Source organism: Chiroxiphia lanceolata, chromosome 13, assembly GCF_009829145.1.
Source record: "Chiroxiphia lanceolata isolate bChiLan1 chromosome 13, bChiLan1.pri, whole genome shotgun sequence".
Taxonomy (NCBI): Eukaryota; Metazoa; Chordata; class Aves; order Passeriformes; family Pipridae; genus Chiroxiphia; species Chiroxiphia lanceolata.
In genome coordinates, this window is record NC_045649.1 from 9521044 (window position 1) to 9533650 (window position 12607).

Below are 12607 nucleotides of genomic sequence, written 5' to 3' on the forward strand. Positions count from 1 at the left end.
ATTTTTAGCTGTCAGCTAATGTATTTACAGTGGCACAGAATGCCAGGGATTGCTTCTGACCACCTCAAGCTGTCATGCAATCTTACTGTTTCCCTGCATTGGAGCTCAAAGGAAAAGCCAGGTTGCCCTGTGTGAATCACCTCTTGAAAGTTTAAATATTTGGATTGGGATCCAGGAAGATGGCACAGTGTAACTATGTCAGCTTCTTTCAGGCCAGCACTGCTTGAGAGAATGCCAGTAATGGAGAAAGTCACCACAAATGGCCCTACTGAGATTGTACAGACCAACGGAGAGACAGAGCCAGCGGTACTGGAAACCAAACCTCCACCCTCTGGATTGCAACCTGCCAGCCAGGTAACTGAAAGTGACTTGGGATGAGCTTCCACTACATGTCAGACCACGCTCTAGCCACTGCCAACAGTAAACTTGAAACCATCTCCATCCCCCTCTCTGCCTCTTTGCTAGTTCTGACTGGTGATGATAGATCATGGCTCTGCTCTGATGGCTCTAGTGTCCAGAACAGGTGTGTCGATCGTGGGCCTCCCAGGAGAGGGTTGGATTAGCTCTGTTGGTTATGGTGCTAATAATGCCAAGGCCATGGGTCTGATCCCTGTATGGGCCATTCATTCCAGAGTTGGACTTGATGATCCTTGTGGGTCCCTTTCAACTCAGGATGTTCTGTGATTCCCCAGCCTGTCTCCATGTGCACAAGCTCTTTCCTTCTCTAGCTCTGTGGTCCCATGAGCATGGAAACAAGATCTCTTGAGGGGTGTGGGATCACAGTGAAACTAAGAACCCCTGTGACTGACCAGCAGCTCTGTTGGTCTTCAGTTTGAGAAGAAGTAGAATCCACTGCACTAAAAGAGAAAGTAGTAGAAAGTTGAATATATGTAACGAGTACATCCTCTCTCTCATTAGGCAAATGATTTATTGGACTTATTGGGTGGAAGTGATATAACACCTGTAATCCCCACTGCACCTACAAGCAAGCCAGCCTCTGCTGGTGGGGAGCTCCTTGACCTCCTGGGAGACCTCAACCTAACAGGTGAGCAGGCTGCATTTCTTAAAGTCCACATTCTCAATGCTGAGGTGCGATGAGAGGGAACTAGCTCTTCATTGTCTTTTAAGTCCTAGTTTTCACACTTATTCTTACCAAGATCCATATTAGCATACAGGTGGGAGTTGGGGAGTGAAGTCCCAGGTTGACTCTGTGCGATTAGCTGGTGAGACTTGAGCATTTCTGCACTTCAGTCTGGGAATGCTGTGAACCTTTCCCAGAGAGGACTGGGAGATGTGAAGAATTAATTCCATTTGAATGCCTGCTAGGTCAAGAGGAGCTGGTTCTTGAAAGCAGAGAAGGGGAGGATGACAACACAGATTTTTTTGTAGAGCTTCAAGAAGTACAATATGCAGTGGTCAGTCTTTGGTGAAGGAATAATTATTCTTCATTTCATGACAGCTGAGTAATAATCATTCAACGTTTTTTGTAGGTTCTCCAGTATCTGCCCCTGCACCCCAGATAGCACAGCCTCCATTCCTGCTCGATGGACTCACATCACAGCCTCTCTTCAATGATATTGCTGCAGGTTAGGGACATATAAATCCTTTGCCCTGAAGTGCCTCAGCACTCAACTAGAAGAGGAAACAAGGAATAGTAAAAAAAAAGAGGGGGAGGGGATTTGAAAATGTGGCATAGACACTGGAGTAGAAGGGGCTGTGTTTAATCTTCAGAAGAGTTCATGTCTGGGGTAAATTAAATGCGTGCTATGATGTTGAAATGATCTCCAGATTCTGTAGGTCTGCTGCTTTTTTGTTTTGTACAGGAATCCCCTCCATTACTGCATACAACAAGAACGGGCTGAAGATTGACTTCACCTTTGAGAGGTCGAACACGAACCCCAGTGTCACTGTAATCACAATACAGGCCTCCAACAGCACAGAGCTGGATATGACAGATTTTGTTTTCCAAGCTGCAGTACCAAAGGTAGAGCCACTTAGGGCAACTACAGTGAGAGGTAGAGGGCCAGCTGCAAACACTCCCTGGGCGGTGCTTTCATGTAGACAGAAACTTGCAAGGTAAACGAGGCTGAGAGCTGTTAAAAGGATTTCTTAGTGCTCAGTTTGGTCATCTCTTTCTAGTCTGAAAGTAAATGTTGTAAATGCAATAGAACACAGGTTCCTATCAGATTGGACTACTTTTGCTTGGACAAAATAGTGTTTTAAAATCATCACTTTCTAGGAAAGTTGCTAAACTGCACGCAAAAAAATGTTGAGTCAAAAAACATTTTGGAGATGCTAATCATTCCCTTTAATCTTATTTTCTAAGAAATATATCATGTTCTTCGCAGCTATGAATACACGAAAGAGAAACTCTTCTGAAGTTATTAGCTGCTTATAAAATTTGAATGAGTCACCATATGGTGATTAGTGGCAGTCCTCATTTAAAGGAGTGAATTCTTCCCTTGCACTCAGCTGCAGCACAAAATATGGGAGTCAGATATTGTCTAGTTTATAGTAGAGCAGACTGCTGAAGCAGGATGTGACTGGAATGCTCTCCAAATTTGGGAAAATACATGCACTTCTGAGAGTTTCACTTCTGGGAATTAGTATGCCCCTGCCTTGGATTCAGGTTGGTTCCATACCTGCCATAGGAAGGTATTAGGAAAGAATGGGCCTCCTGAAGTTCTAATTTTCCTTGCTTTTTCCCAGTGCAAACAAGTAATTTTATGTTCTTACTTGATTAAGCACCAAATTTTCTCTTTGCCTTTCTTCAGACATTCCAGCTGCAGCTCCTGTCTCCCAGCAGCAGTGTCATCCCTGCATTTAACTCGGGGACCATCACACAGGTCATTAAAGTCCTGAATCCACAGAAGGTGAGTGATTCCAAGAAGAATTATTAAAGATACTGTCTTGGAATTGTTCATTTAGTGGCAGTCAGTTAGGGATTCATCTGTGATGAGAGATAGGGAGTGATGGTAGTGAATGATGTGCTTTTCATGATGGTCATTTTGGTTAGGGTTAGGAAAAGGTTATGAAAAATAGAGGTTTGGGAAAAAAAGGAGGTTCTGGCCCTCTATTTGGTTATACTGCTAAAACAGATTTACAGCTTTGCTATCTTGAATTCATTCAAGTCTTACATTGGAGTGGTTGTGAAGTTTTCAGGTGGCCTTTCCAGAGGAGCTCAGCCTAGTATTTATATGGGTGGTAAAAGTGGTGTCTGGAAAACAAGCATCTTGCCATATGAAGATATTCAACATTTGTTCTTGCTATCTGCAGCAACATTACTTGAAATGTTTGCTACACAAAAAGTAGCTTGATACATATTCTTAACAAAATTGTCTGTTTTCTCAAGTGGTGTCATTTGTTTTTAATGTGATGAGCGTAGTTTTAAACAGTTGATTGAAAGAATCTTTAGGTGTGATGTAATCATAATTCCATTTGTTTTATAGCCTTCAGAGACAGGCTTCAAGACTGGAATATAACAGATTTGAGGGGAGGGAGGGATGTCCTCCTTAAGAGGCTTTGCAAGTGCTCAGGTGTCATCAGAAAGAAAAATAAAATTGAGATCACATGTTTCTTCTTTTGAGGGATAACCTTAAGATCTTAAATGACTCTAAGAACTTAAAACATCTGACGTTTTTCATAGAAATATATCATGTTCTTTGCAAGTTAATACTTATGTACTGCTCTAGATGTAAAGTATTGCTGCTAGACTGATGTGCAAGTGAGAACACAATCACAAATTTCAGACCAAGATTTCACTGAATGGCAGTCTTCTAGTGCATAGTTTTTCCATGAGAATTCCATGCATCTCCCCTTATTTCCATGTAGTCTGCTCACCTCTGCCTATATTCAGCCATAAGACTAATTATTCTCTGTCTTGTATACATCTGGTAAGAGTTTCTCTGTGGTGCCACAGAGCACCTTTCAAAGATCACCATGAAAGTTATTTTCTGAACTTTGGAGGATTTAGGAGTTTTCCTGTGATGTGCTAGAAGTCACAATATAGCCCCCTCAGATGGTACCCCCAAGTGAAATACAGCTGGGTAGTGGCATGTTTCCTTGTTGGAACACCACAGCTCCCAGGAACACTTCAGAGTACAGAAGTACTCTGCAAAGTAGTGTCCATACTGGATTGAAACTGGTGGCAAGTTTTCCAAAACAACACCAAATAAACAAAAAACTGACACCGATGATGTTGATCTATTAGTGATAAAGCATAACTTCTTTATCCTGAGTCTGGTTGGAGCAGTCCTTGTCCTTCTTTCCTCCCTCTGCTATCCCTTTTGCATATTTATGTGTAGGTATGAAGAAAAGAGACAGAAATGGTTGACTTTTTGCTTTTCTTCTTAGGGTTTTTTGAGAGTGAGGAGAATAGGGAACTTGACTGGAGCATGCTGTGTTTTAGGGCCACTTAGTATCTGGGTGACAGTCAAATGACAGCGTAAAGCAGCTTCTGAGCTATTCCATCATTTACTCCCAGCAGAAGGCTTGGAGGCTCTTGTTTCCAGTCTTTCATAGGCTATTTCCTTCACAGTGTTGCTGAGCTGTGCAGTACTCGAAGTTTCCAGACTGCTGTGTTGAGTGGACAGCCAGTTTGGGAAATGCCATCTTTCCCTCCAAGCCCAAGTGCAGAGCAGCGGAGTACGGACCTGCCTCCTGCTTTCTTCTATTGTTAACTGGAATTTTAAGTTACTTTTGTATTTAAGGACCTCAGTGCTTGCAAGAGCAAGGCCAGTGCAGAGAGATGTAGGCAGAAGCTGTGCTATAGCTTTTCTAAGAGCTTGTACCTGATCTGACAACTAGTGACCAATCAATGTCCTACCAGATTGAGCATTTATCTGCAGTGTCACGGCTCACCCTGCACATCCTTCCAGCAAGCTCTTGCAGTCAGGAAAGGTCTGTGTTGAGTATTCATGGGCTAAGGGAGGGGAAATAAATGTTGTGGGATTCGCTGACCTTTAAGGAAGACCTGAATTTGTTTTGTGTGTGTGTTTGTTTCCCCCTTTTCTCTTGTAGCAACAACTACGTATGCGGATCAAGTTGACGTATAATCACAAGGGCTCAGCAATGCAGGATCTAGCAGAAGTCAACAACTTCCCCCCTCAGTCTTGGCAGTGAAGCTCTGGCACCATTCTTATTCTCATCCCACCCAATCAAAAGAACTCTGGGAAGAAGGTTGTGATCCTTGGCAATCCCCCAAACTGCACCATGGGCATGGGGAACAGATGAGACCTGCTGATGAGGAGGAATTTTCCTGAAGTGATTGCTGACTTTGAAGCATATCTGTTAAGACTAATCTCCTCTCCTCTGCTGATGAGGCTGGTGGCTTGTGGACGCTACTGTGCACTCCCTCACACATGCATTCACAGCCAGAAGCAACATTCCCTTCTCCCCTTCCCCCGCCTTCCCCTGGTCCCTCAAAAAGAAACACAGCCTGGTTGGAAGAGAAGTCTGGAATTTCTAGCAGGGAAACTTTCTTCTCTCTGCAGCAAGTGAGCAGTTGCCCCTTCTTTCTGCTGTCTTTTTTCCCTGGGATGGGCAAGGCGTGTTCTCATTCATTTCTAGCTGGATTTCTTCAGGCATTTCCATCTGGGACTCAGATGGGGACTTGGGGAATGTCAGGCTGTCCTGCCTCTTTCTTCTTGTATCCCATAGGTCTGAAGGGGCTGGAGGCTTCTTATGACCTACTCAGTGCATTATTGTATACACCCACCTCTTAGTTATGTGATGGCATACGAAGAGAAAGTGAAGCCTTGGGAGTTCATCTGCAAACCTGGGACAGTGCAGGAAAAGAGGTGCTGGCAAGAGCTGGTAAAATTGCGTTTGGTGCTGTACTTGGAAATGAAGACCTTACACTTGAATTTTCTTTCTTTCTATCAGTAGCTACAGCCATGCAGATCCACAGAGTCTTCTGTAGCTTCCCCAGAAAGTTTAGTGAGATATGAGAGACGTAGGGATCCAAGGAGCAGCTGGTTTCCTACCACAGACGGTTTCAAAGTCTTTCACCCTGTTAGTTGTGGTTTATGGGTAGAAAAGACACATTCAGTTTTGTAGATCAGTCTTTGGGCAAGGGCTCTGCTCCTGCTGGGAGAGTCATCAGAGACTATGCTGCAAAGTTGCTCTTCCTGGTTATTCCAGACCTTCTCCCCAATTTAATTTCCAGAGCCTGTTGTAGACCCCCTGGGTTCCATTTGAGTTACTTCTGACTGGGATATTTGTGTTGTATCTGTAATATTGGCACTGAAATAAAGACCATGCGGTTTAAAGAGACCTTTCCCATTTTGTTACTTAATTGATCCTTGTAGTTTACTCCTTGCTCCCCTTTCAGGAGAGTAATGTGCCAGCTCAGGTTCGGACTGAAAGTAATTTTACTGTGTTTTGAACGGAAGCCAGTTGTTTGAGTATTTGGATCCAAAGAGGTGAGGTACAGTACCCCTGTGAGCTCATGGAAAGCTGTGTTCAGGATGTTCCTGTGGAACTGCTGGGAGGTGGTGCAGTTCGGGGCGGTCTTTCAGAGGCCATGTGTAGGACATAAAGCACAGTGTGACAAACTGTTCAGATGTTCAGTGCTCTTCAGGGAGGAAGAGGGGAGGATACATCTTAGATCTTCATCTGTGAGTGTGCTGGTAAGCTGAAGGTAGGGTGCGTCTGCTGCAGTTCTGTTTTAGGGCTTTCCGGACAGTGATCGTTGAGTGCTCTCATGGTAAACTTAGACACAGCTTTTTGTGTCCGCAGAAGTGCTAATACTGGGCTCCAGTCCTTGCCAAAAGTATTGCAAGAGTGGTACACAGTGTACTTTGGAAAAACTGAAGACCTATTCTGCCATTGAATTGGGAACAGGAGGCCACTAAAGGTTGTTCAGTCTGCTTTGGTTTTAACTGCATTAAGTAATATAAGGTAGGACTGACTGTCACTGACATAAGTGCCAGTCGTGTGGTGGAGTAAGTTTGTCTTCTCTCAGAGGCCTTTTTTACTACCTTACTGATTAAACAGGTTTGGGCCTTTGGATTAGCAAAGAGCTTTATTCTACTAGGACTGGCATCAGCATGGGATTATAAAATCTAGAAGAATAATGTATGATTTCCTTAAAAGTTACTTTGGGTTGTGGTAGGGTCATGCCTTGGCTATCAGTGGTGGTATAGATCCTGTGCTTCTATCTAGAAGCATTATGAAACAGGTAGTCTAGCAGGAAATGGCTGAATTAAGGTACATTTCTGGTGCTGAGCATTTAACTTTGTTGCTTTCACTGCAGTTCTGGCTACTCACCACCCCACTAGCTCAAACTCAGTGTTGAAGACTGACCGTGTTAAGTCTGTACTTCAGTGAGCTCTTGAGGGCATCCCAGAGAGAAAGCTAATGGAAAGTCTTTGCCTTGGTTCCCGAGCTCCTTATAAGCTCTCCTGTTCTCTTCACAGAATTGTACATGGTCACTTGCACTGAAAGCCAACGCACCTTGCTCTCCCTTTGGTTTTCCTGGGAAAGAGCACTGGTGCGGGAGATTAGATGGGAAGGAAGAAGGAAATGGTCTCTCAACTGGCCAGTTTGTTGCAGCAGAGTTGAGAACAGTGTATCTTGTCCCTCTTGTCATGCTTGTGTTCTGTCCCTAGAGCAGCTTGGGTTTGCTGTTGGTCTCTGGTAAGCTTGTAGGATGAATTCCTTCTGTGTTCTTGGCTCCTTCAGCCACCCTTGCACCGTGTCTGTGCTTGGGGAAATGGGCACTTTGTCACATAGGGGCTGGAGGAGGCGGCACGTGTACCTGAGATGCGTTTTGCAGGAAGCCACCCCTTGGCTATGAAGAACTCTTTTGTAGCAGCCAAACATTCCGCTTGTCCTTGGAGCTCTCTCCCCTCCTCACTAAGGGATGGGTGCTGACATTCTGCCAGAAGGAAGGCCAGGCTTCCCACCTTCCCGTACCTGCAATCCCAGATAACGCTGCTTGCTCCTTGACCCCCGTGTGCTCCTCAAGCTCTGTGCTGCTGCTGGGGTTTCCCTCTGGAGAGTACTCACACATCTGAGGCACTCCCAGACTGAGTCCTCTTCCCACCAGCTGAATGCAACAATTCTTACAGGCCTGGTCAACGTTTTACTTGCTTCACTGTAAGGCAGCAAGATACAGACTTCATGGCTAATCTTACTAACCTACATGGAAGACTTCAGAGCTGGGAGATACTGAATGTCTGTTTTTTTCAAGTGAATGTATTTTGAGTCAAAAATGACAGAAACAATAGTGGCCATAATGGGCCTGAAGGGGGAGGAGACATGGGAAGGTCCTAAAGTCGACTTTATCCAGGTTTTGATGGGACAAAATATGGCCTTGAACAACTTATTGAAGCAATAGCAGTGAGGGGACTGCCACCTTTACAGTACCTTGGATCTATAACTCGGAAGATGCTGAAACAGCTGGGAAAGGTGCCAGTGCCTTCCCTGAGGCTGGTCCCAGCTGTGAGCTGCGGCAGCAATGACGCTGGTGCACTTTTATGTGTTCGTTTTCTACTTGGAGGCTGTGAGGGAAGGAGCTGCTGGACTACTTCCCTCTGAACTTTCACTCTATTCCTGTATATTTCTTTTTCTTTCCTGATGTTGTAATTTAAATTTTGCATAGAGCCCCAATTCCACCTCTTTGACAGTATAGAGAAAAAAATAAGCAAACAAAAAACCCCATGAAAATACAAACCCCCAACAAACCCAACCAAATTTGAAGTAAGAACATGCCATTTGAGCAGGGAGCCTGGTGGCACTTGAAATTCTGGAGACCTATTTTTGAGATGTGAAAAATTTAAGTAAATGCTGAGTCGTAGGTGAGTGAGGAGCTTAACGGATGTAAACATTTACATGGGATGCATTAGACTTCTGCTGTGTGTATTGTCTTTTGGTTGAAACAAATTATGAAGTGACTAATAAAATGAGTCAATATTCAATGATTTAAAACTGTGCCTTGTTGCTTTCTGCAAGTACAGCGGGATAGGATGTTTTGATTCTTGATGTTTGGCCATGGCAAGTTCAGATGATGCAAAAAAAAAAAAAAAAAAAAAGGCAGAATTTGAAAAACTTCATGGGAAATTTTGGGAGCAAAATGAGAGGACAATTGCAAAACGCCTGGGTAGTTCAGAATAGCACCTGGAGAAAGAGTGTGTCAGTTAGTTACTAGCAGCAATGCTTGTCCAGGTGCTAGAAATGTGTGCTGGGATCTGAACACGAGGAATGTTTTTCACCGGTATTTGCAGTGTGCTGTGGGTATTGGTCATGATTCCGTTGCTACTTAAAAGGCCACTTTGGTACTCCGTGTGCCTCTGGGACAAGGATCACCATCATCTCTGTGTCAAAGCAGCATCTGTGTCTGCGGGGAGGCTCTGCCTTGTGTTTTCTAGTCACAGTCACATTTCATTAGGTAACTTTTCAAGTCTCTTCTAGCACGTAATTGCACTGTGGGGAAGGTGGGAGGCTTTTGTTGTTAATGTGCTTGATGCTGTTGGGGCATGAGCAGTAGCTGCCGTAAAGCATTAATCTGATTCTTCCAAACTGCACCACGATGATGATGTCGTTAGTAGATAATTATATCATTAGCAGCAGCCACTAGTTAAGAGTGGCAGAGCTTACGTGGTGGACCTGCAGGGCACCAGGAGGAAGGCGATGTTCGGCTGTCGAGCTGCCAGCCGTGGCAGCTGATGGTGACAGACGCTGGAGGTAAGCGGAGGGCGGGCAGTGACGGGTGTGTTTGCTGCGCTCGGGTGAGCTTTGCCCCGTCCCCGGCCGGCGAGCGCTTCTCTCAAGGCACCTGGCGCCGGTGGGAGGCACGGACACAGCACCCGGGAGCGGGACGGGGAAGACCGCGGGCCCCGGCCCAGAGAGGACAGCGAGGACAGTGGCCCCGGCCCGGGAGGGGACAGGGAGGACAGCGGCCCCGGCCCGGGAGGGGACAGCGGGGCCCGGGCGCTGCCGCCGCCGCCCGGGGGCGGGGCCTGGGCCGCGCGCCCCGCGCGCTTCCGGGGCGGGGCCGCCGCCACCGCGCGGGGTGTGGGTCCGGCCGGGATGGGGGAGGCCGGGCCGGGGCCGGGGCCCGGGCCCAGGGAGGCGCAGGAGCCCGAGGAGGACGAGGCGGCGGCGCCGGGCGGTGCACGAGGGGGCCGGGCTGGGCCCCGCGGCGGCATCCGGGTGCTGAAGGTGAGGAGGGGGCCGGGGCCTCCGGCGGGGTGGGTCTAGTCGACCGCGGGGCGCCGGGGGCGCTGGGGGCGCTTCCCGCCGCGACCTTGGCGGGGCGGCCGGGCGGGGCCGGGGTCTTCCCGTGCCCGGCGCGGGGCTCCCGGCGGTGCGGCCTGTGCGGCGGGGCCGCGGCCGGAGGCGGTGCTGACGCTCTCGGGTCTTGGCTGCCTTGCAGAGGAACGCGAAGCGCGCCGGCAGCAGGAGCTGCCTGAGCAGGAGCCGGGTTGGGTCCCGTGAGAGGGCCTGGCTGAAAGGGGACGTCGGACGGGGCTGCGTGTATGTTTATGGAAGAGACTCTGCAGCTGCGGCTCACTCGGACTTGCGCCTGGTCCTGTGCACGGTGGACACCCCAGCGTCGGAGATCTGTAATGGAGAAGGGAGGAAAAACCTCTTTTTGCAGCTTCATGGAGACCTGGTCAGGTGAGGGCTGAGAAAGGATAAATCTGACTGAGAAAGGTTTAGTAAGGGTTTGCGGGGCTCCGTTCACTGTGTGTCTGCGCCTGTTGGCAGGGCAGGTAGGGAACAGGCAGAGGTGGCAGGTGGCAGCCAGGTACAGCCTTGAGTCATGCAATTCATAAAAATGAATTGCAAGTGATGTGCCCTTTACACAACTCTTAGTTAAGTGTTTTAACTGGGAGGGTTTGGCTGGTGCTCCAGCCAGAACTATGTCCTCGTTTTCTAGGTAGAGGCTCCTCTTATGTTCTGTGTTATGTGCATTTTAGTGTCCAGATAACCTGAGCTATTTAAGAGGCTGTAAACAGTTATTCCGAGTCAGCAAAACGTGTAAGGTGCTTTCACAGTTTTGTCGTGTAATATTTATGTATTAGTAATTTTTTTACTAAGAGTTGCCAGGTAGATAATTAAAGGCAAACAGAAAGTGTAGCAAGGGTTATATAAAGAAGGCTTAAGCATCAGATTATATGTTTTATGCCTGAAATCGATTTAGGCTGAAAATAGACAGCTTGGAGTTTGATGTGCATGAACTTTGTGCTGTGGGTGTGTTATGGACTCCTAGTTTAGAAACTCCCATTCATTTTGTTAGATTTTAGACTTTGCACTGATTCTTCTTGACTTAAGATTCAGTTATAAAATTGCCACCCCTGTTCTCAGGGACAGATAATTGTTGTGGTGTCCTTATGTGAAGGCTATTTAGACCTATTTGCCATGTCCAGTCAGGGTTGTTGGAACCAGGGATGAATTATTTAGAAACACTGTATGAAGACAGGTGGACACTTGAACATAGCCATTGAGGCAGCTGAAAACCTCTGTTTGTTGGTTGAAGAATTTGTAAGGAAGTTGGCTTGTTTTGCACCCTAAGAATGAGCAGATTTTCCAGCATTTTGAAGGAAGAGCAGACCCATTACTGCAGATCATGAAAAAGCTTAGGTAAAGCTTATAGATGTGTTCAGAGAGGCACTTTTTGACTTTTTTGGCTCTTGGAATGGCTTTTGTGTTCGAATTCTTTTCAGTCTCTGTTTTCACATGCTACCTAGTTGTGCCTGTCTTTGATCTGTGGCAGGCTTTGTGCTGGATTAGCAAATTGGATCTGTCGCCATTGTTTTGAAAGAGAGTACTGAGCTATAAATTACTGCTTCCCACTCTTTTTGCTACTTGATGTCTCTCTAGAACTTGGTCAAGATTTGTCATAAATTTTGTGAAGAGTTCTTCGTTAAGGGGTGTGTATTCCTTGTAATCCTCAGAATGTGTTTGCCACGGAAAACATCCTTGAATTACTTCCCACTGGGGCTGTTCTTGGTAGGAAAATGGGAGTTACCAGTATTGCTTCAGTAGCACCTGTGTTAGTAACAGGAAGCAGGCCTGAATGGTACCTGCGTGCATGTCCACAGGAAGATGACAGAGTGCTCGAGATCCCCATGCTCTGTTGAGATAATTCCTTCCTTGAACAAAGCTTGCTGATTACTTTAATAATGTATTCACAAATACCAATTACTCTATTAAGCATCTGATCGTATCTTACGGTAAGTGCATGTGTCTCCCAAACAGCTTCTGAATTCTTCACCCTTTTAATGTCAGCGGGTGACTTTCTTTCTGAAGCTGAGTGTGGCAAAGGTTGATTTGGCACCTGACTTGGAAGTCTGAAAGCTGGATGGAAAAATAGCAAAATCTTTTTTGTGTATTCACACTAAATATTCAGCAGCGTCCTTGTGATCACCCTTTGTTTCTGCTTCAGTTTTGGGAATTCAAGTCAGTTTCTGTCAAAACTTTTTCTTCTCCACAATGCACCTCGAGGATCTTTAGCTTTCTGCTAACTAGAATCTTTCCTTATGTTTGCATCCCTTCATATCCAGAAAACATACCTTCCTGCAGAGGGGGGGAGGTTAAACAAGAATAGCACCCTTCACAACAAAAACTTAAACTGCAAAGATTTGAAAACTTGGCTGTT

The 12607-nt window shown here is 46.2% G+C and overlaps 2 protein-coding genes across 3 annotated transcripts in view; both read left to right on the forward strand.

Annotated features, from left to right (window-relative positions):
• AP1G1 (adaptor related protein complex 1 subunit gamma 1) overlaps positions 1 to 8931 on the forward strand; it is a 40661-nt gene extending 31730 nt beyond the window's left edge. For both annotated transcript variants that reach the window (XM_032701079.1, XM_032701078.1), the window contains exons 19-24: positions 213 to 354; positions 919 to 1045; positions 1491 to 1586; positions 1824 to 1984; positions 2775 to 2873; positions 5020 to 8931. In XM_032701079.1, the coding sequence (XP_032556970.1) occupies positions 213 to 354; positions 919 to 1045; positions 1491 to 1586; positions 1824 to 1984; positions 2775 to 2873; positions 5020 to 5121 (727 nt within the window). In that variant the 3' untranslated portion in view covers positions 5122 to 8931. The remainder of the gene's footprint in view (positions 1 to 212; positions 355 to 918; positions 1046 to 1490; positions 1587 to 1823; positions 1985 to 2774; positions 2874 to 5019) is intronic.
• Positions 8932 to 10027: 1096 nt separating this feature from the next.
• The window catches only part of PHLPP2 (PH domain and leucine rich repeat protein phosphatase 2), a 33507-nt gene continuing 30927 nt past the window's right edge, over positions 10028 to 12607 (forward strand). Inside the window, exons 1-2 of the mRNA XM_032701596.1 lie at positions 10028 to 10164; positions 10379 to 10623. Coding sequence (XP_032557487.1) covers positions 10033 to 10164; positions 10379 to 10623 — 377 coding nt within the window. The 5' untranslated portion in view covers positions 10028 to 10032. The remainder of the gene's footprint in view (positions 10165 to 10378; positions 10624 to 12607) is intronic.